This window comes from Glycine soja, chromosome 9 (assembly GCF_004193775.1).
Source record: "Glycine soja cultivar W05 chromosome 9, ASM419377v2, whole genome shotgun sequence".
Lineage (NCBI taxonomy): Eukaryota > Viridiplantae > Streptophyta > Magnoliopsida > Fabales > Fabaceae > Glycine > Glycine soja.
In genome coordinates, this window is record NC_041010.1 from 47296444 (window position 1) to 47323472 (window position 27029).

At 29.2% G+C, this 27029-nt stretch overlaps 3 protein-coding genes across 3 annotated transcripts; 2 read left to right on the plus strand and 1 right to left on the minus strand.

Moving 5' to 3' along the window:
• Positions 1 to 2749: 2749 nt before the first annotated feature.
• Positions 2750 to 4705, minus strand: LOC114425457 (protein LURP-one-related 10-like). Its single transcript, XM_028392385.1, has 3 exons — positions 4315 to 4705; positions 3269 to 3496; positions 2750 to 3046 (listed from the first exon to the last, which is right to left on the minus strand). Exons 1-3 carry the CDS (start codon positions 4588 to 4590, stop codon positions 2903 to 2905), a joined length of 648 nt encoding a protein of 215 aa, XP_028248186.1. The 5' UTR covers positions 4591 to 4705; the 3' UTR covers positions 2750 to 2902.
• A 6191-nt stretch (positions 4706 to 10896) lies between these two features.
• LOC114366998 (cytochrome P450 71D11-like) lies at positions 10897 to 13387 on the plus strand. Its single transcript, XM_028324055.1, has 2 exons — positions 10897 to 11821; positions 12676 to 13387. Exons 1-2 carry the CDS (start codon positions 10937 to 10939, stop codon positions 13309 to 13311), a joined length of 1521 nt encoding a protein of 506 aa, XP_028179856.1. The 5' UTR covers positions 10897 to 10936; the 3' UTR covers positions 13312 to 13387.
• Positions 13388 to 19231: 5844 nt separating this feature from the next.
• On the plus strand, positions 19232 to 21864 carry LOC114425713 (pentatricopeptide repeat-containing protein At2g38420, mitochondrial-like). The gene has a single exon (XM_028392663.1). It carries the CDS (start codon positions 19322 to 19324, stop codon positions 20819 to 20821), a length of 1500 nt encoding a protein of 499 aa, XP_028248464.1. The 5' UTR covers positions 19232 to 19321; the 3' UTR covers positions 20822 to 21864.
• Positions 21865 to 27029: the final 5165 nt, after the last annotated feature.

Sequence of the window (27029 nt, forward strand, 5' to 3'; positions counted from 1 at the left end):
GTTGCAATAGGGTTTTGGTGTGATAAGTGGCGGAGCACGGCGTTTTGATAGTGGAGGTTGGGTCGTCGATGTTTAGGCTGATGATTGTGGAGGATAGGGCGATGCAATCGGTTTGGATTATGGTTTGGTGTTTGGAGGTGTGGGTGGTGGCTGTTTGAGGCATTGATGATGGAGTTTGGAAGTAGGTGGTGGTGCATTGTGGACTGGTGATGATTTCGGGAGATAAATGTTGAAGGAGAATAAGGTAGGTGATGGGTGGGTCCAGAGTATCAGAGACGAGACTGCTAACGAAGTTGGTAATAATTACAACTCATGTCACCACGTTTTCCTTTTATAGAAAACATTGAAAACGAAAAATCCTTGTTTTCAGTTTTTAGTCTTTTCTTGAGAATGTTTTCACTGAAAATGTTTTCAAAGTTTAAAACAAGTACATTTTCAAATGCATTTTTTTTGTTTTTACTGAAAATGAAAATAGAAAATGGACAAACCAAACATCCCCTAAGGGTTCCCATGGGATGATTTTTAATTGAGTTTTAAAATTTTAAGAAATACTCAATGCTAATGCTAATGTCATTCCTACTGCCAATTTCACCATTTCATCAAAATAATGTTTAATCTCATCAACAATCATAAGGTCTAAAACAAATTTAAGAATGAGACATTTTATTTACTCATAAAATAGTTTATTAAAATTATCATTGTTTTATTTAAAATTAATTTTTTGGACTTTTTTGATGCAAAATTATCGATTAAATTGTCATAATTAATTTCATTTGACATTTCTTTTTCAATAGACAATAATGTCAATCCGTTCAATCTTTGTTGAGACAGTGTTGATCATAAGTAAGTTTTTATTATTTTTAACTTTGACAAACTCCTTTCAACTGAAGCAATTGATAATGGTATTGTTAACATTATTCTATAAGCTATATACGCATTTGGAAAAGAATTTATTCTTTTTATATAATTAAGAATGTCAATTGGTTTATCATTTTCCAATTCTATAATTTCCTTTAAGATATTTAATTCTAAATATAAATCTAATCCATCAACATCCAACAAATTATCATGTTTCAAAGATTTTTTTAAGGTATATTAGTACTAAAAAACTTTTTTGGTAAAGTCTTTGTTTGGACTGCTTGGGCCTTAAGCCGACCCTGCATTCAGATGTATTAAAGACACAGTTGGTGGAAAATTTCCTATATATGGTGAAAGGTGTTTGACAAAATACAAAATGATTTGGGTGGACCATTGAAGTGAATGGAGGATTCTCTAATCAACAAATGGGCATTGATGAGGATGAAAATCTAGAGGAGGATCTCAATAGGGACTTTTGACTATTTTGAGGATGACACGAAAGGGTCTATTAACCCCTTTTGTCCTAGCTAGGGTTCAAAAGGCTCGTCAGCCTTGAAAGAGATCTTTGATAGTTAAGCTTACGGGAAACAAAATAGGGCAAAAACACCTTAACACGAGACTATAAAGACTATAGAGACTGGAGTTCTATGACGCATAAATTTTGAAGAAGATAGGGAATGCCTTAGGGTGTACTATAAGGATTGATCCTAATACATTGAATAGGAGGAGGAGTGAGGGGAAAGGAAAATCTTAATTACTGAAAAATCAAGTTTGCGAGAATTTCTATAGAAGTTGACCTCGCTAAAACTTTTATTATTATTATTATTATTATTATTATTATAGTTTAGTTGATTTGTTAATTTTTTAAAAAAACTTACTTTCTATTATTATCATATTATATCATTATATTATTATCGTAAATTAACATTGAATTAATTTAATTTATTAAAATATTTCTAAAAATATTTTTTATTATACTTAATTATTATTATTAAATATTTTAATGTGTCACATTTAAGATTAAAAATGACTTAAGTTAATTATTTCATAATTTTCTTAAAATTTTCATAATTCAATATTTTAATTTTAAAAACAATTAAATAATTTTAAAATGATGCAATTAATTAAAATTTTAAAAGGTAACTTTAAACTAAATTTAAAATTTTAATCTCATATATAAAAATTTGATCCTTTTATTCAATTTTTAAATCTTAGTTGGCACACATATAAATCTAAAAGTATATAATCTTTATTTATTTTATAATTTATTATATCAATGTAAAAAGTTTATGCTTATATAATAAATTTTACACTTCAATTTTAACTCTTAAGAAATTACGTTATAGTTTTTATTCTTATGAATTCATGTTGTTATTCATAGCGTAACATATATCTCATAAATTTATATCTTTTAAATTTTAATAATCAATATCCGAGGACGGGTCTAGACGATAGAGGGTTTGATTGGACGGATTCGTGAGCGGGTACAAACCGGCTTATACCCTCGGACCAGTAAAAAAAGTTATACACTCTTTTGTGTGCAGTAAAAATGTAATTTCACGTTGACAATTTGTATGTTATTTTCTCTTGTTTTTTTTTATGATTTATACTTGTAATAAATAGAAAAAGAAAAGGAAAACTTATTGACAAAACCCCCCATTTTAAGTATCTTATAAAGCAACTTGATTATTACTTTATGGCCAATAAAACTTGCCTTAGTTATTCCTACGCCAGGCAATAATAAATCTCACCGCTCCGTGGTTGAAAATTGAAACTGAAACCCAATAACTTTTGGGAAGAGAAAAATAATTTAAGTTTGATTAAATTCTGATCGAAAATTAATTAGGCGGTTAAAAAAAAAATCAAAATTTGTGAGAATATCTTCACACACTACAGAATAACCTAGGATCTTAATTAAGATGGTACCAAACATAAAAAATTAAAAATGAATGCAGCTCGAATTTAAATATTTTTATTCACTCATAAATTAGAAAGACGAAACACCTAAACAAACAAAAAGATTCGCTGAATGTATAGCTTTCCTCTAATCTTCCTTCTCATCGTCGTTAATCTCGTCAAGAATCACGATTAGCGCCACTATGAACGCATAATCAATGTTGGGATAAACCGTGACCATGAAATGGTCTTTCCCAATCAAAATACTCTGAACCGTGTGCTTTTTATGCATCTGCAATATCATTCCCACAAAATATATTGAGTTTAATTTATATAAAAGTTAGCAACCTTACTAATAATCTAAGATCAAATGGCATTGTAAAGTACATTCTAATTAAATTGTTTGAATAAATACTGAAAGTAGTTGATTAAAACCGATTATATTTTTGGTAAAAGAAGGAAAAAAGAGAGAGAGAGATTGTTATGGTTATTTAAACAGAGGAGATCGTTTTACCTGGGCAACGATGTTGTTAGATTCACCAGCATAAACAACGCAGGATCGTTCCAACCAACTACCTTTGACCTTAAAGTCACAAACATCTTCTTTGGTGTTATTGGCCAAAAACACATGTAATTTGGTCTTAAACTGGATAAGGGACGACCGCTTCAGAGTAAAGATTAGATCTTTGGCATCTGTGCTTTCACCCCTAAAAGCTTGCCATCGATCATGTGCCGTCATTATCTGCATCAATAAGACAATTTACATCTAATATCAGACTCAATAACTATAGATTGTGAATTATGGGGCCATAAAAGCAATTTACACTTCAAAAGTTACAAGAACAGTTATAGTAGTCCGTCATAAAAAGCTTAGCAGGGTTTCTAGAAAGAGTAGCGTTAGTCATAAAATTTTACCAATTAAAGCAGGTGACTTTTTTTATTAGTTCAGAAATAAGTTAAACTATAAAAGAATAAAGATCATAATTATGAAATAAAGTAGAAAACAATTATAGGATAGTGTAAAAGAATACAAAAATCTCAATAAAAAAATTCTAATATTAGTTTCTTAATTAGTGTCCTACAATTTGTCCCTAAAAGGAAGGCTTTAAAAGTTAAGTTTAAAAAAACGGATAAATAATTATTTTCACCCGCAAAAAGTTAACAAATTTGTCCTTATTCCTCTAAAATTCAAATTTTAGTTTTAAAGATGTGACAAATTTATCTATTGTTAACTTCTGTTGGTTATTACTATAAAAAAATAGTTATTTACTTAAAATATAATTTAATTTTGATCTTCTATGATAGCATGCGTCCCTAAATGTATAGATAGGCCGACAAATAACCATTTTTGGGACTAAAATGTATATATTTTGAAGACGAATTTGTAGACACTTTCTACGTTTAGCGAAAAAATAACTATTTATCTTTAAAAAATAACAAATTTATATTTTTCATACTTATTCATCTAGCTACACGTGTATGCAGCGTGGATCATGCAATTTAACTATACCCAAAATTAACTAACACGTGTGAGAGAGAAATAGAACGCAGATAACAAACCTTCCGGCGAAGGGTGACGAGGGGGTTGCCGGCGGCGTCGAGGAGGACGCGGCGGTCACGGAGGGTCGCGAGCGATCCCTTAACTTTGAATACGATGTTGCCGTTGACGTCGGTGACAACGAAGTTGTCAGAGATGGTCATCACCTTCTTCACCACCGCCAGATCCACCGGGTACGGCGCGCAGAACTGGGGGCCGATCACGGCGGAGGGAACCGCCGGCATCGGCGCGGAGGCGGAGGGATAGGGCTGAGCCGGATAAGGGTTTGGGTATGCCATCGATCACACTCAAATATTAAAGTATTATTGTCTGGAAAAAATAAAAAACGTAGTTTAGTTTCCGTTTGTGAGAGTGATGTTGTTTTGTGATATGTAAGAAGAATAGATGGGTGAAGCTTTCTTATATCAAACCTGAATAAAAGAAAGAAGAAAAAACCTGAATGGCGTGTAGGGTTGCCACGCGCTTTTGTTTTTCTTTATTTTCTTGTTGACGCGCATTACACTTGGTTGCTTAATTGGTTTTTTTTAATTAAGCATTAAGCCAACGTAAAAAAAACATTAAGCAATATGTCTTTAAAAAAGTGAGTATATATTATATGCGTGGAAATAACAAATATACCTACATCCATCCCAATCTTGACACAAGCCCAAAAGACAGACCCTCCTGACTCCTTTGTCCTTGTATGAAAGGAATTAGTTATCCAGTTTTAATTTTGGTTATTTCTGATGCTTATAAGAATTGTGATTTCAGGTTTGTCATGTCTCGAATATGAGACTATTAATATGGTGTTGCGATTTCATGGTTCACTTGGCTATACAATTAATCGCATCACTCAAGGCATTGAGAGGTACATGTGTATGAATTTTTGCTTAGTGAAACTTGTATCAACTAGGTCATGAATTAATTAACAAGGACATGCAATTGTTGTTATTGCTTTTTTTTTTTTTAATTGAGATAGAGAAATTAATTAATGTTGAAGGGAGTTTAGAACGAAAGCCGAACCCACCAGGTGAACACTACTTTTGCCAGAGCTTCTCTCGTCATCATGCATGACATGGATGATTTAATTACGAACCATCATGAATTCATGATTAATTTAAGTTGTTCAACTAAAATGTGTTGGATATTTTCAAGGGTGGAACCAGAAAATTTTTTCAAGGGGGCGAAATTTAACATATGATAAGCACAATTAATAATAATAAAATTTTATTAATTTTTATCTAAAATTAATTTAATAAAAAAATATTTATTGACTTCTTCTTTAATACAATCAATACAAGCTAGTGGTGAAAATTTTGAAATTTGTGACACAAGAATAGGATGAGATAGATAAAAAAAAAGTTACTTCTTTTTATAGAGGATGAAGAAATAATTTTTTGCATTATCATAATTGCAGTAGAAATTTTAATTTATTATAATTAAAATTAATTTATCTACCAAATTTAAAATATTGTAAATTCTTAGTTAAAAGTAAATAATGAATTAAATTATTCACAAAAGAAATTAAAGCAATGAAAATTATAATTATTGCCTAACTCATTCATTTTACATAAGGATTAAAAATATATTTCAGTATAAAATTTAGAATACATATATTATATATTCGTAACAAAATAATGTAACAGAAAAATCTTAAGATTACCTTAAAAATCTTATAACGTAAACTAAAATATCTACAAAACTATTTAAAAGTAATCTGAATAGAAACCTTTTGGGGAAGATGGAAATTTAGTAGATGGAGGAGAGAGAGAAAAAAAAGAAATGACACATAAATATGATATTTAATGTATATAATGATGACGCGTTGTGCATTAGGGAGCGGCTCCGTCCCTGGATATTTTAGGAGACATAGTGCAAAAAGCAAAAGCTAAAAAACATGAAACACATTATGAATGTATATATAGTACGTAAGCAAATGAATGCCTCTTGATAAAAATCAAGTCTATATTTAGATATGTTTCAATCGAACCCAATATAATATGGTGTTGCAAAACAGAGAAAGGGGAGAGTTAAGGAAAAATAAACATAAAAAGAGAAAAAAGAAAAGCAAAAATGAAAAATATTTGAGCCATTTAATGAAAATTAGGAGGAATCCACCGGTGAAGGTTTCTTTTGTACTCATGGTTCAAGCAAGAAAACTCATATTTCAATATATGTATTAATATTGCTAACGTCGAACATATTATTCTGTTTTGAACCCTGACTAACCACAAATATCTCTCGTAATACTTTTCAAGTTCCAGATACCAATGAGAAATAAATGCACAAGGGAGGAAGGATATAAGTAATATGTTTGAAGTGCACAAGGTAGAAGTATATAATTAATACTAATTAAGTTTGTAAATTTACAAACGCAAATGCACGTACGTATACGTACACGCTTAATTAAAGTCTTTTCATTGATGAAACTTAAATAGAGAAAGTACACTTCACGTAATTTTATGATTGTTAACATAAATTTTAAATAACAAAAATGTATATTATAAAGCGTGTTAAATTTCTTCCTAAAACGTACAGTAAAACTACAAGAAATTGTCCTATTTATGAAAACATACCCAATTAAAAGAATTTTACATCGGTAGTTCATATTTCAAGTAAGTGTGATTGGCTGTTATATAATGTTTCGAGACTTACATGCAGTAACTCTTTTTGAAACTTATAATTCTTTTTAAACTAATTAATTAATTAGGATAACTTAAATTTATTTGACCTAACTGATATCCTTTTCCTTTTATCTTGGATAAGCAAAAAAAGTATATTAAATGTGGATACAAAGGGTACCATGCACGTTTTGAGACTTAATTCTTTTAAAACTAATTGATTAATATTAGGATAAGCTAAATTTATTTGACCTAAATTATTTCCTTGTCCTTTTTTATTATCAGCAGTAAAACTATATTAAATCTTGGGGTACAAGTGTATAACCCATTTACATATATAGTATGATGTCATTGACCTTCAACCTTACACATCCAAATTCCTCATAGATAATTGTTTGACAAGCCCACCAGTTATAATGAGACCTGTACACTAATTGTGGCATTAGCCTGCATCTGCATAAAACTGCATTTTCACAGCAAATTAAAACATATTTTTGCAAGTATCCTGTGATCCTTTTAAGCACTCAAAAGGCAGAACAGACCATTCATAAAAAAAATACATTCGAGTAAGATAAAAATAATATGACTTAATGAGTTCCAAAGGAAAAATATTATTTGCCCTTAATTAGTAAGATAACATTTTATATTGATATCATATTTTTGTTGGACAATACATTTGAGTTAAATTTATACTTAAATAAATGTTATGACTCAGTTACAGTTAATCTCTAAATTTGTATATTTGATTTATTCTTAAGTTTATACTTTATATCGAATTCTAAAAAAGATCGTAATGAATATAAGAAAATTTGGATGCACATGGTAGAAAAGGGTATTATTAGTATGTTGATTTCTTTACTCATATTTGTCAAATTAAAAATTTTGGATGCACAAGGTTGAAGTGTATAATTAATAAGTGTGAAATTTTACCCATGCAAACGTGCGCGCACACCCTTTTATGTTTTATAGTTAAAACTTATTTAAGAGAAAGTGCAATTGACGTAATTTTATGATTGTTAATATAGATGTTTAAAAATAACAAAATATATATTATAATGTGTGTTAGATTTCTATCTAAAAACCATTATAAAATTATCTCAGTTGTGAAAACAGATCATATTAAATGATGATTGATATTGATTATGTTTGAGAAAATTAATTAACTAAAAGTTAGTTGGTAATGGAAAACTGATACTAAAAGTTATTAAGTTAAATATTTTGTTTGGTGGAAAAATTATGGATAAAAATATATTTTGAGGTGTCATAATTTTTGTTTTTTAATTAATTTTAAAGTCTTGTAATTTTTAATTACAGATAATTTTTTTCATTACATTTTTATTTTCAATTATAATTTTTATTATTTTATGCATACACTTAGATAAAATAAAATATATTTAATCAAGTTTAAAATAAAATAAAAAACATACACTTAGATATTTTACTTTTATTATAATTAGCATAATATTTGGAATAAATTATCTAATATCTAATTATCCAAAAAATAGTAGAAACAAAATTCTAATATTTATCATTATTAATTTGGTGAAGTATAATGTTAAAATAATAAATTAAATATTATAAATAGTATAATAATTAAAATAAGAAGTGTAATATAAAAATGTAAAATATAATAACAAAAATAAAATAAATTTATCATCTATCATTATCAATATCTTAACGTATAATACTAAAATAATAAAACAAATAGCCTAATTATTAAATTAAACAAGTAAATAAAAAAATTTAATAAATAGGATAAAAAAGAACAAATATTTTAAAGATAAAATGAAATAAAACATAAAAAATTAAAAGTTAAAAACTAACGTTTAAAAAAATATTACTTAAGGTTGTATTTTTAGAAAACACTAAAAATTATTAACCAATGAGTGAAATAAATTTTGTAGCTAATTAAAAAAAGTAAAAAATGACTTGTCCGAACATAACTGAAATAATGATATCATTTGAAAGTAGCTGATATCAAAGAATACACTTCAAAAATTGCAACACTTACTAAGATACAAATTGTTGATTCACAGAAGAATCAGTAACCTAATCGTGCGCAATATTCTGACCCTTATGATCTCCTCCAATTTGAACGTTCAAATTCTACTTTAATTTTTTGCCAACACCCATGCATGCCCTCAAGTATGGCGCATCATCCATCTTTTGCGGGATTATAAGAACCACTGGCTAGAAGCGACAATATCATTTACTAGGTCAACCATTAATTCTGCTTCTGATTCACAAATACTACAAATTTTATACATAATAAGAATTAAATATATACTTTTATATATGTATATAAATACAAGAAATCTTATACGTTATGTCAACCATTTAAATCAAATATTTTTTAGATTAGTTCTGTGTTTTGGATCATTCATACGCGGGGCATACATGTGCAAGTTGGGTTGTCTATATTGGATGGATGTACAGCTGTATCTTTCTATTTTATTTTTTGCTGAATAAAAAAAAAATACAAAGATGCAGACACTTCTGGTGCCATGTTGAATGAAATTTTCTTCTTTCTTAAAAGAAACACTAGGATTTAAAAAAAGTCGATCTGGATATTATGCATTAAATTAGGTTTAATTCTCCTTATCACGTAATTGTATACAAGGAAAAAAATTGTTTTGCGTGTTTTCAGGAGAGATCTTTGAGGCATCATCATTATTGTTTAATTGATTACTATTTTTTTTCCACATTTTTTTAATGCATATCTGACAGAAAAAATTTGAATTTGATTTACATTTATGCCATTCCCCATTCTAACAATGTCTTTTTGCCATTCTCCTCATTCTCGTGAAGAAAGTTCAACATCGATCAATATGGTATTAAATCACATGTATATTTTATCGTATTAACGAATAAAAAATTGAATTAGTATAAATATTTTTTATATTATCAATTAATCTGTTATATCATGTCCAAATTGAATAGACATCTAAACTACTCAATTAATGTATTATCGTGTCTTGTTACCATTTTTGTTGAATAAATGCATTATAAATTGTAAGGATGTTTCTTGTACTTCACTTTCAAACAAATATAGTAATATCTAAAAAAAGCATCTAAATGAATTAATAGCTACCCAAATGATTGGCTAATGTCTAATAAATATTCCCACTAGTATATATAGTATCTATTATTGGTTGATAGCATAGATTTTACGTTTGCATCTTAAATATTTTTCTGGTGAACCCACCTAAGATTAAAGATCTTTTAAATTTTTTTATTTTTTTTAATAATAAATCTTATTTATCTTAGATAATTAAATTTAATAAAATATGTACAAAAGAAATTTATAAATATTAAGAAATAAAAAAAAGAAGATAAATTTAATTTTTATTTATAACTAAATGAAGAATGAGAATGAAAATTATATGTATAAATTATTCTTAAATCAATTTATAAAATATTATCTAGCACTCTCTCATTTATTTGCCCAAAATACACCTGATTATATATTAGTATCCAAAATATATCACTTTTTGCTCACCATTGAGAAGTGGGACTTCCACCTCGACTTCTATACCATTTTAATTTAATTTTTATTTTATTTTTAAATTTATGTTTAAATCATTAAAATAATATAAATATTATATTATATAAATATATTTTTAATAAAGGAGGTTCTTCTTTCTTTCTTGTACTCCTTTGCTCTCTCTCCTCGTACTATTTCCTCTTTCTTCTCAGTGACGTTCCTCTCTCTCCCCTTTCCTCTTTCCTCTTGCTTAAGATCTATCCCAAGATGCAACATTCAAAATGCTGTCATTATCACTTTTTCTCTCATCTTGATTGTGTCACTAAAAATTGTGAGAAATCATAAACTAATCAATTAGTATATTACCGCGCGTGTCTTGTTATTGAATACATGCTTTATAATATAAAGGGTTTCACTTCCATCTGAAAACAATATATAAATGAATTATTAGTTACCTAAATGATTGACTATTAAATATTCCCACTAGTATATATTTGGTATCTATATTATTGGTTGATTTCATCTCCACGGCTTCAGAAAATGACCAATATAGTAGCCATTATCAGTTTTTCTCTCATCTTGATTGTGGTACTGATGAAAATAGTGAGGAATCATAAGAAAACAAAACCAACTCCAAATGTACCTCCAGGGCCATGGAAGCTACCTGTTATAGGAAATGTACACCAAATTATTACATCCGCACCACATAGAAAATTGAGAGACCTAGCCAAAATCTATGGACCTTTGATGCATCTCCAACTTGGAGAAGTCACCACAATTATTGTTTCCTCACCCGAGTGTGCTAAAGAGATAATGAAAACTCATGATGTGATCTTTGCATCAAGGCCTCGTGGTGTAGTTACAAACATATTGTCTTATGAATCCACAGGTGTTGCTTCTGCACCTTTTGGAAATTATTGGAGAGTGCTACGAAAGATGTGCACCATAGAGCTTTTGTCCCAAAAACGTGTCGATTCATTCCAGCCAATAAGAGAAGAAGAACTCACTACTCTCATCAAAATGTTTGATTCTCAAAAAGGGTCACCCATCAACCTCACTCAAGTAGTACTTTCATCAATATATTCTATCATTTCAAGAGCTGCTTTTGGCAAGAAATGCAAAGGCCAAGAAGAATTCATATCATTGGTGAAAGAAGGACTCACAATATTGGGTGATTTTTTTCCTTCTAGTAGATGGCTTCTACTTGTCACCGATTTGAGGCCTCAGCTTGATAGATTGCATGCACAAGTTGATCAGATTCTAGAAAACATCATCATTGAACATAAAGAGGCAAAGTCAAAAGTAAGAGAAGGCCAAGATGAAGAAAAGGAAGATTTGGTAGACATTCTCCTAAAACTTCAGGATGGTGACGATAGTAACAAGGATTTTTTCTTAACTAATGACAATATCAAGGCTACAATCTTGGTAAGGATATTAATTAACATCTTACAAATCCTTTTACAAAGATAGTCTTGCTCATAGTGGTATAGAGTTTTAGATGAATGGTTAAGCTTAATACTTATCCTTATAATAACAGAGAGTTTAAATATATTTTTAGTTGAGGTAAGTTTGTGTTTTTTTAGTTTTGGTTCTAATAAATTTTTTTGTTTTTTGTTTTTGTCTCTCTAAATTTGTGTTTTTCAATTTTGTTACTTATATGATTTTTTATTCATTTTTTTTATTTTTGTAAATTTGTGCCTTTTTAATTTTAATCTTCTAAAGATTTTTTTTACGACTAAAATTGGAGAGTTCACACACTAGCTAACAAGACTAAAAATAAATAAATAAATTTTAGGGAGTCAAAATTAAAAAAACACAAACTTATCAAGACTAAAAATAAAATAAAAAGTTTACAAGACTAAAATTAAAAAATTGTAAACTTACCGTAAACAAAATTAATAAAATGTAAACTTATATAGACAAAAAGCATATTTAAATTTATCATACATGTATAAGAGATCTTTGAGTGCAGTACTAAATACCATTTGCTTATTTCTTTTGGATTTGACTCTTTTCAAGTACGCAATTTAAAACCATTGATTAAAAAAAAATTAAGAGTTTCCAAAAAGTCAAAAGGAAGTTTCCACATCAAAATTCCTTATATACAAGTATATGCATTTTATTTTTATCACAATGTCAGGTTGATATGTTTCCAATCAATATTTTTAACTTTGCAATTTATCCTCTAAAGTGAACATCTGAAATTAGAGCAAATGTCTCTTTGAGTTTGGATATATATCTCCTTGAATTAGCTTAACATAAAGATAATTACTTTTCAGGAAATCTTTAGTGCTGGGGGTGAGCCATCAGCAATTACCATAGATTGGGCAATGTCTGAGATGGCAAGGGATCCAAGAGTGATGAAGAAAGCACAAGATGAAGTGAGAATGGTATTCAATATGAAGGGAAGGGTTGATGAAACATGCATCAATGAACTCAAATATTTGAAATCAGTTGTGAAAGAAACCCTAAGATTACACCCTCCAGGTCCTCTTTTACTTCCAAGAGAATCAACACAAGAATGTAAGATTCATGGGTATGACATACCCATCAAAAGCAAGGTAATAGTTAATGCCTGGGCAATTGGAAGAGATCCAAACTATTGGAATGAACCAGAGAGGTTTTATCCAGAAAGATTCATTGATATCTCTATTGACTATAAAGGGAATAATTTTGAGTACATTCCATTTGGTGCTGGAAGAAGAATATGCCCTGGCAGCACATTTGGTTTGGTAAATGTTGAGATGGCACTTGCATTGTTCTTGTATCACTTTGATTGGAAGCTCCCCAATGGAATACAAAATGAAGACTTGGACATGACTGAGGAATTTAAAGTGACTATTAGAAGAAAAAATGACCTGTGCTTGATTCCTGTATCTCCTCCTTGTTCTGTGGTTGCAATGTATAGCTCATAAGCTAAAATTATAACCTTTGAATATGTTATTTCCCATTTGTTCTTGCAATAAAAAGCTTTTAGTTTGTCCAAAGGTAGATACTACTGATTTTTATTTTATTTTTTATTATAGGTAGATACTAATGATAATGGGAAATAATTATCTTGCAGTTCGAATTAATGATGCAAATTGGGTTTATAGTATACCTAACATGCGTCAACTTTCACTTTAATTTAATCATAGCAATAATTTTTTGGCAGGGTATGCATTAATGAATCTCATGGACCATGTCTGATAAAATTAAGTTGATAACTGAAACTTTAATCATAGCCTTAATTTGTGGCAGAGTATACATCTAATGAATCCCCTGAACCATGTGCGATAAAATTAAGTTGATAATGAAACTTTAATCACAGCATAAGTTTGTGGCAGGGAATGCATTAATGAATCTCATGGAACATGCATGTCTTATAAAAGTTGATATCTGAAACACTTTTTTCTTTTCTTATCGGTAAGAATCGAATGAGGTTTACAACAATTCAGATATATGTTTAATCAATTAAACTAAATACCTGAAACTTTAATGTGTTATTAGAAGAAGACAAATAAATTAACGAGTAAAATATATTTTTAGACTTAAATATTGAAGATTTTTGTTTTTAATCCTTCAACTAAAATTTCACTAGTCTTAATTCCCCAACTATTTCTCCGTTGAGATTTTAGTACCTACGGTAGTTAAGTTATTTTGTTAAATAATGATGTGCCCCTTGATTTGTGATAGCTTTTTTTCTGACTATCTTTTAATCGTCACAAATTAAGGTTAGTGTAATCTATAATAATGAATTCGTGAATCCATTCAAAGCTTTGAAGTACATATGTCGAATCTATAGTAACTTTTAAAGTTTGAGTTACATGTGTCATTTGGAAAGAGAGGTTCAAATAGTGCATGTATTTATGTATATAATGCTTTGGACAAATTTGGTTCAACACCAAACTATAATTATATTTATTATATAGATCATAGACTTTAAGATATATGAAAAAAAATATTATGATGATTGACAGTGATCTTGTGAAAAAAATATTATGATGATTTAGACAGTAGAATAAAATAAATATGGGATAGACATGAGATATATTAAATAAGTGAATACTTTTTTTATAAATAAATAAGTGAATGTTTGAATTAAAGTCTGTAAACTTAAATTTATAAATTGAATTTGCAAAAGCAACTAGTGTAGTCCTTTTATAAAATTGAATTTTCAAATAAAATTTTAATATATGAAACATACTTTTCAAAATAACTAAACATGTTAAAAATTTGAGTTTACTTTTCAAACTAAGTTTAGAACATTTCAAAAAGAAATTAAAATCAAACATAGACTAAGTTGAAGTTTGAACGTGCTTCTTCTTCCTCTTCCTTATTGGCTTCATTTTATCATTTAGATTTGAAATCGTCCTACCTTTTTCTCTAACTCATATATGATGCCACTACGTAATTGTCAATTATTGTGGATATGATAATTAGTGTGCAGATAAAATTTTAAAATAAAACTTTCAAATAATAAAAGAATTCACTAAAAATAGAATTCACAACATATAAAAACGATTACTAAAAAAGAAAACGAAAAGGAAAAATATGAAAACTATCATCAGTATCCATTACATTAGATGCAGGAAAAATAAATCAAAGAATCGAATTATACACACACAATAAAATAAAATTCTAATACACATGCTGAAGAAATTGAGATATTAACTACCATTGTATCCACCAGAAAGTAATTAAGCTTAAAGCTTAATTTTCCTGGTGTCGTGGTTGATCAAGTTGCAAGAGTCACAATTAGCGCCACAATGAATGCATAATCGATGTTCGGACACACAGTGACCAAGTACTTCTCTCTGCTAAACATAGTGCCAAGCTTTGTATTTATCTAATAACAATCATTTCCATAAATTTTGTTTTCAACTTATTAGTTCTTCTTTATTTAAAGATAACAGGTTGACCTAATGATAAAAGAAAAAAGAAACATAAACTCATCAGAGATTTAAATTTTCCGTTAACAAATATTAATGGCTAATAATTAACATTTATTAATAAAAAATAAATAAATAAACTCTTTGAATTATTTATTTTCTTTTAAAATTACTCTTTAATTTTTCAATTGAGCCCCAAAACTATACATGATTTTTTATATATTAGATTTCAGTGTTAAGATTCCGTTAAAGTTAGATAAAATATTCTCGATTCCTGATAAAGTATATAAAATTATTTGAAAACTAGTATTTTATTTATGTTTATTTCATATATTAAATTTATAATAAATAAATAATTTGAGTAAATAAATTATATTATAATTAAAATTTGTAAGAAATTATTTTTGAACACATAAATTATATTTTAAATTTATGATAAATAATTTATATTGTGATACAATGTTATTTTTAATTATTAATAATTTATCTTAAAAATATTGAAATTTAATTAAAAATAAATAATTTGAAATAATAGTTTGAAAGAAATAATGTCAAAAAAATCCTAAAAAATATTCCTCATTAAAAAATGTATAGCTAGTCTAATTTATATATGGATTTTTTTTTCAAATAAGCATTTATACTTTAAGAAAGATGAATAATAGTCCGTCCAAATTATTATTATTTTTTACTGAGTTCAATTAATTTTATGGAAATACCAATCCGGAGATTAAATTAGAATAATTTATAAATTCTGAGATCTAGTTATTATAATTTTTTTAATATATATATATATATATATATATATATTAATTTATTTACAAACTTCCAAATAATTTAAAGACTAACATATCAACTGAACCTAAAAATATTACTCAAAATCATTGAGTTACTGGGGGGAATCCAAAACTATCCATAAACTATAGCAATCACACTGTCATGGCGTTTATAAAAAACAAAAACTTAATGACATTATTATTTAGTTTGTAGGTTTTGTCAATTTATATGATATTTTTAGAATTTTAAAAAAATAAATTATCGGTGTAAGCGTTTTATGTTGTCATAGGATAATGTTATACATAGTAAAATTGATAACTTTTGCATTTAAATCATATTTAAGATGTTTTTTTAGTTAATTGATAATGCATCAAAGTTAAATTATTGCTATCATTTTGATCAATGAGAGATTTAGTGGAAATTATCCTAATTAGTCATGAAATTTTATGGAGTTATATAAACTCTTCTTGTTTTTTTAATCATGACACTAACTTCCCTTATATGAGAGGTTGATGTAACGTTTTCAAATAATTAGTAAAATTATTAATTGTATAAGAAGATGTCCATGTATATTTTTTAAAAAATTAGGGGGAGGGGGGATTAGTGTAATTTATTGACTTTTTTACTCAAAATTACATTAATGAAAAAAATGGATTGCCAAGAACACATTCCATTTCTCCCTTAGCTGAAATAATGAGGATTGCTTCCGAATAAATATCAGATCCTTGGATTCAGCACTTCTTCCTCTAAATGCTTTTCGACTATCATTTGCTGCCCGTAGCTGTATGATAAGTAAAAATGTTTCAAGTTAAATTTCAAGTAGTATCAAATCAAATAACACTTCAAAGTTCAAACATTTTGTGTTAAAATTCAGAGTAGAAAAAAGAGAGAAAGTATAACAGTTAAAAAGATAGTTTTCTATTGAAATGAGATAGTTAAAATATGTAACACATTTACATGACTTATACAGATGGGAAAGTAACTAATTTCTAAACATCTTTATGTTATATCTTGAGAGTTTAACTTAATTGGATAAATAAAGTGTATGAGTTATTATAAATTTCTGATATTATTTTCGATTTCTACAAATAAAAAAAATACATATATTTCCGATAATCTTCATAAGTTGGAAGGTGTTCACAATACTAAATAAAAACAGAAATTATCAAAGGCATAATGTAAAAGCTTAATCACCAAGCAGAAATTTTATCTCAAAATTTAACCACTTATTAAAAGCACAAATCAATGAGAATGTTTAACTACCATAAGACAAAAGCTGAAATAATGAGAAATGCTTAACCATTAAACAAAAGGCACAATTCTAAGGCTTAATCACTAAATAGAAGTAAACATGCTTAACCACCTAACAATTACAGAAGGGAAAAAAATCAAGCAAAGTGAGACTCATCAACAACACAACAATTAAGAAGAAAATAATCGGGCAATTGGCGTTCACAAAACTTAAAACCTATGGAGTAAATGCATCTTAATCAAATTAGCGCAACAACAACATCTACAAGTACCAACAAATAAGAGAAGCACCATCTCCAGTGGAGCTTCCAAGGGGGCACAAAGGAAGCTGGTCTAAGGAATAAACCACTATTGGAATAATGTCATTGAAGATGAGATAGAACGAAGCATATGCTACACTCAAACTCAAATAGTGGATCCAAAGGTGAGATAAGTGAATAATGCCATTGAAGGTGGCAAGAAAACCAACATTGCAGGGCTGTGAAATAATGGAGGCCACAGAACACAGAACCAAATTGTAGCAATTTCTGCAAAATTGAATTCACTAAATATGTGAAATGGTAGCAATAAAACCAAAGTTGAGTTTCACTTCGCTCCTCTAATGAAGAAGCTTTCATTGCTTTAAAAATGATCACCATTAGGACAAAATTAAAACTAACGAACTAACCGTTAATATTTACCGATAAAAAAAAAAAAAAAAACTAGTAGGACAAGATGAAACAAGAACTGCAAACAAAACTAGAAATTAACTCGAACAAGAGTATATAGTCGGACTTGAGGAAGAGATTGTCGAATTTAATAGCATCAATAATAAGGGGAAAATAGAGTAAATTCACAGGAAAAGAAGAAGAAAAAAATAAAGATAAGAATAGTTGATGAACTAACCGTTCTGCGTAGATGCACAAGGGGTTTTCATAAGCATCTAATAAGAAGAGGTGTTGGCAGGGTGTTACAAAGGTAATAAGAGAACTCTGAACAGTGAAGACTATGTTGCCATTAACATCTGTAACAGTGAAGTTATCACGTATAGTCCTCTCCTTTGTGATTATCAGATCAACGGGATGTGGCCCTGCAATGGCAGTTATATAATTAATTAATATACCACTTATCATGATACTGAATGAACAAATAATGCATCTAAACACGATTTAAACCTAGCTGAACAAGTTGGATTATAATAATGAACAAAAATGATCAGGTAGTTTAAGACAAAGTAATTAATAAAGAAAGATAGACTTAAATTAGTATAGTGAAAAATTCAATTCTTACTAAATTTATTTAGATCTCAAATCCAATAATTTATTATTGAAAAAGAAAACCTTAAGTCTCACATAAAAAAGGGTAATGCTAGGTGTACCTAGCATTTTAAGTGAATGGGCAAAAATATTCTTTACTCAAATTGATACGTATGAGTCATACGGACGAACTTAATTCGTATGATTAGTATAGATCAACATGATCCGTATGAGTCATACGAATCAACATGATTCATATGGTTTGTACAGACAAACTTGATCCGTATGACTCATACAGATCAAGTTCATCCGTACAAATCATACGGATCAACTTGATCTGTATGTTTAAATTATATTTATAATCAAGTTTATCCGTACAAATCACTCGGATCAATTATGAACTCGTGTACCTATATAAATTAAAATATTTATTTTGAATGATAGTATTTTTAGTTATCATTTTTCAATGATAATGTAACATTTTTAGAATTGTTTTTCAACAAAAGTGTTTTTATGCATTTATCTTAATTTATAATTTTTAATATATTTGGTTCTAAATTAAATTCAATATATTTGAAACAAATTATACATAATTAAAATAACATTGTATCATTATCCATAAATTAATTTACTTATTTATCTTTTTTATGTTTTTAATATTATCCGTGCATAACGTGAATACTGAGATACATACATGACTTTGTCTAAACCAATTTCAGTTTAAGGTTTTGGTTTGTAACCTCTGATTCTGCTAATTCTATGTCCGTTCTTGCTCCGTTCCTCGTCAAATCCAAATGGTAAGGCACCCTTTATCCAAGAGAGCTAACAAATACCTTAGAAAATTCAAGAAATGGCCACACTCCCCTTACAAGACCTCATGGCACCACAACTTCGGTGAAGAACAAGCCATGAAAAATCTCAAACAAGCAACCCTAGAAATGGATTCTTCCCAACACCCCCAAAGACCCAACCTTCCGTGCCCTTTTCTCCTCTCCACTCTCCTTGATTCCTTCAAAGCCTATAGCATTGACCCAACTCCAAAAGCTTACTTCTTTGTCCTCAAAACCCTAACCAGCACCTCCCAGTTGCAGGACATTCCTCCTGTCCTCTACCACCTTGAACACTTGGAGAAGTTTGAAACACCAGAGTCCATCCTTGTGTACCTTATTAGGTTCTATGGTCTTTCTGACAGGGTCCAAGATGCTGTTGATTTGTTCTTCAGAATCCCCAGGTTCAGGTGCACACCAACTGTTTGCTCATTGAACTTGGTTCTTTCACTGCTTTGTAGGAAGAGGGACTGTCTCGAGATGGTCCCCGAGATCTTGCTGAAGAGCCAGCACATGAATATTCGTGTTGAGGAATCGACTTTCCGGGTTTTGATCCGGGCGTTGTGTAGAATTAAGAGGGTGGGTTATGCTATTAAGATGCTGAATTTTATGGTAGAAGATGGGTATGGTTTGGATGAGAAGATATGCTCTTTGGTAATATCAGCATTGTGTGAGCAAAAGGATTTGACCAGTGCTGAGGCTTTGGTTGTTTGGAGGGATATGAGGAAACTAGGATTTTGTCCTGGTGTCATGGATTATACAAACATGATTAGGTTCTTGGTGAAGGAAGGGAGGGGTATGGATGCTTTGGACATTCTGAACCAGCAAAAACAAGATGGAATTAAACTTGATGTTGTTTCCTATACTATGGTCTTGAGTGGGATTGTAGCAGAAGGGGAGTATGTGATGTTAGATGAACTATTTGATGAAATGCTTGTAATTGGACTCATTCCTGATGCTTATACTTATAATGTGTACATAAATGGTTTGTGTAAGCAGAATAATGTAGCCGAGGCGCTTCAGATTGTTGCTTCTATGGAGGAGTTAGGATGCAAACCGAATGTGGTTACTTACAATACTTTATTGGGTGCCTTGTCTGTAGCAGGGGATTTTGTTAAGGCAAGGGAGCTAATGAAGGAGATGGGGTGGAAGGGTGTTGGACTCAACTTGCATACATACAGGATCGTGCTTGATGGTTTGGTTGGAAAAGGTGAGATTGGTGAATCATGTCTTTTGTTGGAGGAAATGTTGGAGAAGTGTTTATTTCCTAGATCTTCAACATTTGATAACATCATATTTCAGATGTGCCAAAAGGACTTGTTTACTGAGGCGATGGAATTGACCAAGAAAGTGGTTGCAAAAAGTTTTCTTCCTGGGGCCAGTACTTGGGAAGCACTGCTTCTTAACTCAGGATCTAAACTTGGGTATTCAAAAGCCACATTTTCTGGCTTGTTGGGACCAATTTAATCTCAGTTGTTAAACTGGTCCAGGTGATAGATATGTTATTGAAACATTTAGGCTCTCTTATTGGTTGAAGAGCTAAACCATGTCAGCAGTTAGCAAACTAGAGAGGCATCAAATCTTCAACCCGTGTGTTGAAAGCAAATCTCTAATTGTTTAATCATGCTTCGTGTATAAGCCATGTTTGAGTAACATTCATGAGGTAGCTAAACATATAACATATGTATTCATTAGTTTTGATGTAACCCGGGTTTCATGTGCAGAATCTAATTAGTTTTGGTGGAGGATTTACGTGTCTTTTCAGATTAATGCTTCTTGGTGTTGGAGGTGATATATTCATTAAAGAGTGTCTAGAATTTATGAGAGATTCAAACATGCTATTGATCATGTGGTGAACCAAAAAAGTAACTTAGTTGGTGCTCCTGTGGGAAAGGAGATAACTAATGTAGAATCTTGGCAGTAGTCAGATTGATGACTTTAAGTTCTCGAGAGGCAGTTGATCAAACACAATTAGAGCTGGATGATGTGAGGGTGAGTATTGACAGTTCAAGGTCTATCTCCAATCCTCTGCCTCAAGAGAAAAGTTATTTGGGGTTGTTTCTAGAAATGGCAATAAACAAATCCTTGGAAGATCAAATTCAATCAATGGCAGTCATTCAGTTCCAAGAGATGACCAAGAATATGGGGAGGAACTTTTTGTTGGCCTCCTGGAAAGCCATCTGAAGACAAGCCTGGTAAGGCTATATTCTTTCTTTTGCTCTCTTATGAGGAGTTCCAGGGACAACAACTTCTCATTGCAACCAAAATATTGGAAGACACTCACTGTGTCTTGCATCTTAATCTGACAAAATCCAACCCAAATGTGTTTGCAGTGTTTCCCAGTTCTTCCAATTGTTCATTGTTTTTGAGCTTGTCTGCTAACTTATTTTTGTCCTTGTTCAAGTGATTTCATTGTTGTAAAGTTTGTGATATTAAATTTGAATTGTGTATTGAATACGAGTATACGATTCTTTTTAGTTGAAGCCAATTGAACCTATTGATATATCTTATATGGGTAAATGATAATTATGGTCCTGAATGGATAAAGCAGTGACAATTTAGTCCTTAAATAACTTTAGGTCAAACGTGCACTATAATTTTGCTTAAATGTGGGAGTATGTTTGTAATTTTCTTACATATTTATTTTGGGTCACCATGATATTAATGTGAAGTATTTATTGGTTTTATTAATAAATAATCTATGCCTTGCCTTACATATTCATTTTATCACATCTTTTTCGCAAAATAACACAAGTAATTAGAGATATCCTTTATTGGGTGTTATATGCATGGTTACCACAACCAATGGTATGGTCCACGAGGTAATTAAGCACCCTCAATTGCATTATAAGAGTAACCATACTTTTCAATTGTTAATGAAAGTAAAGGATCTGAGATATAAAGGCTTTTCTTTATTTAGTCAAAACAACAAAATCACTCTTCATGTATAAGAGTAACCATACTTTTCAATTGTTAATGAAAGTAAAGGATCTGAGATATAAAGGCTTTTCTTTATTTAGTCAAAACAACAAAATCACTTTTTCACTCTTCATGTATAAGGGGATTTCACTTGAAAAAAATGGGATAGGTTTGGTTGACTTTTCTCTCTTTGTTTTGATAATTTACATTTTGGTTTTCTACAAGTGTTATTTCACTATTTTTCTTTATACTTTCTTATGTGATTTATTTACGAATTTTCTCTTTTCAAATTTAAAAAAATAATAAAATTATCATAATGATCTAACGTCTTATCATATTTATATGTAAAAAGATAATTTATTTAACAGGAAAATTTATGTTTATGTTTAATTTTTTTTGTGTGTAAGATTTTCTTAGGTTGAAGAACACTTATAATACACAAGACAAACATATAATATACATTAAAAAGATTTTTACCAACTTTTTTCCTTAAATAAAAAAAAACTTTGATGGCACAACTTTTTTTTTTTTTTTTTTCATGAATCCCATCTTAGGCTTTTCGATTCATCCTCTCATTATGATATTTGTTGCGACAATCAATATTTAGGTTTGAAATAAATTTGTAAGCGCTCCCTTAGAACTGATAATTCAGCCTTAGAATCATTGGTAACGATGAACCAAACTAGTGGGCGACAAAAGAAATAAAGAAAACAACACCCTTTGTGTATTCAAATTCAAGTATACCAAACACGTTTTAATTTAAAAGTAATTTGTTGTGAGTTCATGGAGATTTTATAAGTTGCATGATGTCCGATCCTCGTCACAAGACTCACAACAAAATAAAATCCAGAAGATCTTGTGTCCGATAATATCTCGTACAAAAACTTTTCTTTGTACTGAAATTAATTAATTCACTTGCTTGGTGTTTGTGCTTTTGAATTTGTTGTATGTGAAACAGATTTGATGTTTTTCCTCACATCTGCCACATTTACCTCAGTTACTATATATGGTTTTTATTTATATATGGACCACATCCCTAGTCTCTATCAACCTTTTATAATTATGAAAATGAAATTGATAGCAATTGGCGTGGTCACTAAGCCGATCGAAAGGAAAAGTGATATTAAATAGAATAGAGTTTAAACTCTGAAAGTGATTGTTATGTGCATAAGGTTTCACAAGAGTATCCAAGATATTATTTCGTAAAAAAACTATTAAAGTAAAAGAACTCCAGTAGATATACATAATCAAGAAATGAATAATTTCTACGCATGCCACAACTGAGGAACAAAGTACGTACATGTTTGGTTTTTTATAAAAAAAAAAAAAAAACAAAAAACATGTTTGCTTAACGGTATAATGCTAATAACACATTCTAAAACATTTCTTTAAATTTACTAGTTAAATTTATAGAAAAAAGTATGATAAAATTCATTAAATAAAAAATAAATTTTATAATTTTTGATAAATTTGACCTAATAATAATTTAGTTAATGTATGTTCCCACTTCTCCTTTGAGAGGATTTCACTAAAAATTGTTTTCATTTATTTGCAAAGTACTTGGAATTTAAGCATCCAATTAAAGTTTCTTGGAAGGGCGTGTGTAATAATATATAAATAATTAAAATATGTTGTGAAATGACTACGAGAATTAATGATAAGGATGAAGAGGCTTTAGATAGAACTTCACCGGTAATCGAATATCATTCTAATGGTGTGGGAGAGAGATTGGAGAGGGAGAAGTTGTTTGGTTGTGCGAAAGAATTTATTATTTATGAGAAATTTTTCAAAAAATAATATAGATCCGACATTTTCTTTTATTTTATTTCAAATATTTTTTTTATTTATCTTTTATTCTTTTCTCTGTCACAAAATCAAACACACCCGAATAGAAGTTCTCCAAATGTAAGCCTAAAATTCCGTGGGAAACCACTTCTTACTAAATTCTCCTAGTCATGAGAAGATTTTCGTTAATAGTAAACTACCTTATGGAATTCTTAACACTCGGTTAAAAAGGGTCTAAAACTGAGTAATTGGAAATAAAGTTTTCGGAGACAATTAAATATGACTTGAAAGCTCGTTAGGTACAGAATGATATATAAATTCTACCATGACCAGCAATATGTATATATATATATGTGATTTTTCATGTATATTTTTTAAATGTTAATATTAGTTATTAATTTGTTAGTTTTTCTTAATGAAAATTATTTAAATTCATAACTTTTCTTTTTTTTTCTGTTAAACATCAAGTCAATCTACTTATAACTTTATTTTTATGTATAGTTTTAAATTAAAATGTCTTGTTCACTACTCAAATTCTTCATCATTCTTAAATCGAGTCTAATCAATTTATAATAAGAACTATATACCCACGATTGTCTCGCGCTTATTTTATTTTTCTTTCCAAGAAAACTCTTAAATTAGGAGTTGAAATGTTTGTCTCTTGAGAACTCTAAGGATTAGAAGTGAAAATGTTGAAGTTAATGGCATATCTTAAATGAATTTGATTTATCTTCAAAATAAAATTAAATAAATCTAACTTAATTACTTACTTAATATATAAATATTTTTAAGACAGCCCATTTAACAGTTTAATTTAATAAAAAATCTATTAAAAAATATTAAAGAAATTTTTAATAAGTTAAGAAGTTTACTTTTTTAATTTCATTAATTGGTTTGTTTTAAAAGAAGCTAAGAAACTTAAGTTTCCATGTAAAAACCTACTTAAAAGTATAATAATATAATGAATTATTATTAATTACTTAATTATATAAATTAAACCTATCTGTAAAGCATAGAAAGACCTTTTTTTTTATAGTTTGACATAAATATATTGACAAACCTACTTACTTGATAAGCCTATATGTACTAAGTGAGACGGAAGTCCCATATTTATTTTTTATCTTTTGATAAAACTGAAGTTCCATATATTAAACTTGTTTTTACCTTGAATTGTTTTATAAAATAGTTTAAAACTATTGTAAAACTTTATTTAATAATAATAAGACTTTAGGTCACCCAAACCTATTAATTAAGTGAAATATTGAAATGATACATTTATTAACTGATTAAAACAATTGAAGTCCATTTATTTACACAAAGACATAAACCTATTATTAGCTTATTCAAAATAAAATTAATTGATGTATTTATAAATCGTATTATAAAATAGACATTTGAATATGTTAGGTCAAATTAGAACTTCAACTTTTAAACAGATAGAAAGGTAATAGTAAACCTTAAAAAATAACTATATGAAGAAAATAAATTATGTTTAAGCTTCAAGTTTAATAAGTAATTAAACCAAACACATTTAAGGTATGACTTAATTTAACTTAAACCCATTTTTTTCTCTACTTTTAAACTTAACAAGATGCTTGCCACAATCTTTTTTTTAGGAGAGAAGCTTGTCACAATCTAAAACACAGAAAGCCAAGAAAAGATGTATAAAAGAAAATAAATTAAATTTGGGTATCTCATTTCAAAGTAGAGTTTGTCGGTGTAAAGAAACTAAACTACTTTATTACAAGGCCCACATATCTTAATTATTAGTATGAATATGAAAACTCTTGGAAGACAATTGCAGTCTAGGGCGAGGCAAGGTAATTGAAAAAACAATTTTTCTTACATTTAAAACAAGGAAACTTGATTGATATTATGATTTATTCCCACACATAAGCATGTGATTCTATCACTAATTAGCAGACATAAACATCATGTGACATCAATATAGCAATAAAGGCTCATAAAATGAAGTTTTAGGGTTTAATGGAAAAAATGAAGTTTTAGGGTTTAATGGAAATGGAAATGGTCCTATTGTGTTCCAAAATGTGAGTGAGTTAATGAATCTTATCATAAATTGGCATCTTAAATAATATGAGCAAATAATGATGGTAAAACTCTCTTAAGTCTTATCCCATCTCAGCTGTATCCATGACCCCATGTTTCCTAAGATGCTATATATGCAAACAAAACGGACAGTGCCATTTGAAACAGTAGGGTATCAAAGCCCATACATAAATACCACCACATATTTCCAAAATTTTCAAAAGCCCTTTTTGTGTGGTAAATTAAAGAGAGATCCTTTAAGTAGGTGTACGGAAAGGGTAAGGCCAAAGCATGATATGGGGACTCCTCACTATGCCATTTACATGTGCTGTCTGTTGGACACATTGCTGTTTTGTTCATTTCCTTTTTTTTCTGGACATCACCATCAATTCTTGTCACAATTAATAATGAGTTTGGTAAATATGTTCAAGTAATTTTTCTTTCTTAGTTTCATGTGAAGAGTTAATATGCAGACTATGATCACACAATATCTTACTCCAACTGCCCAGCTAGACAGTTCTACATGTTTACTAGTTAATTATCATACTAGCATTTCAAAAGTGATATTGAAGTTATATTTTATGTAATTTTGGTAAGTTCCTCGCTTGTTTTGCCAAATAAATCTTGTGCGTTCTCTCATGGTGGAGTTTCTATAATTGTCTCAGGACTCATGATATATAACAAGCAAAATTCAAATAAGCAAATTAATATGAAGAAATTGAAGAACTGGATAACCTAAATTTCCATAACTGAATTTATGACAAAGTGTAATGTCCACCACTGTGACTACCAAAATTGTGAAAATTTACAAGCAAATGGAGTTGAAGTACAATTTAGAAATATTGCAACCATAATTGCATATGCAGATTGCAAGTTCAAACCATATATGATACCAGAAAAAATTAAAATTTAAGCACTACTAATG

Excerpts from the sequence above, each read along its gene's own strand:
- LOC114366998 (XM_028324055.1), top strand. The coding sequence starts at position 10,937 with ATGACCAATATAGTAGCCATTATCAGTTTTTCTCTCATCTTGATTGTG. Across the intron at positions 11,822-12,675 it reads ATATCAAGGCTACAATCTTG|GAAATCTTTAGTGCTGGGGG; the intron begins GTAAGGATATTA and ends ATTACTTTTCAG.
- LOC114425713 (XM_028392663.1), top strand. The coding sequence starts at position 19,322 with ATGGTAAGGCACCCTTTATCCAAGAGAGCTAACAAATACCTTAGAAAA.
- LOC114425457 (XM_028392385.1), bottom strand. The coding sequence starts at position 4,590 with ATGGCATACCCAAACCCTTATCCGGCTCAGCCCTATCCCTCCGCCTCC. Across the intron at positions 3,497-4,314 it reads TCGTCACCCTTCGCCGGAAG|ATAATGACGGCACATGATCG; the intron begins GTTTGTTATCTG and ends TTATTGATGCAG. Across the intron at positions 3,047-3,268 it reads CTAACAACATCGTTGCCCAG|ATGCATAAAAAGCACACGGT; the intron begins GTAAAACGATCT and ends ATGATATTGCAG.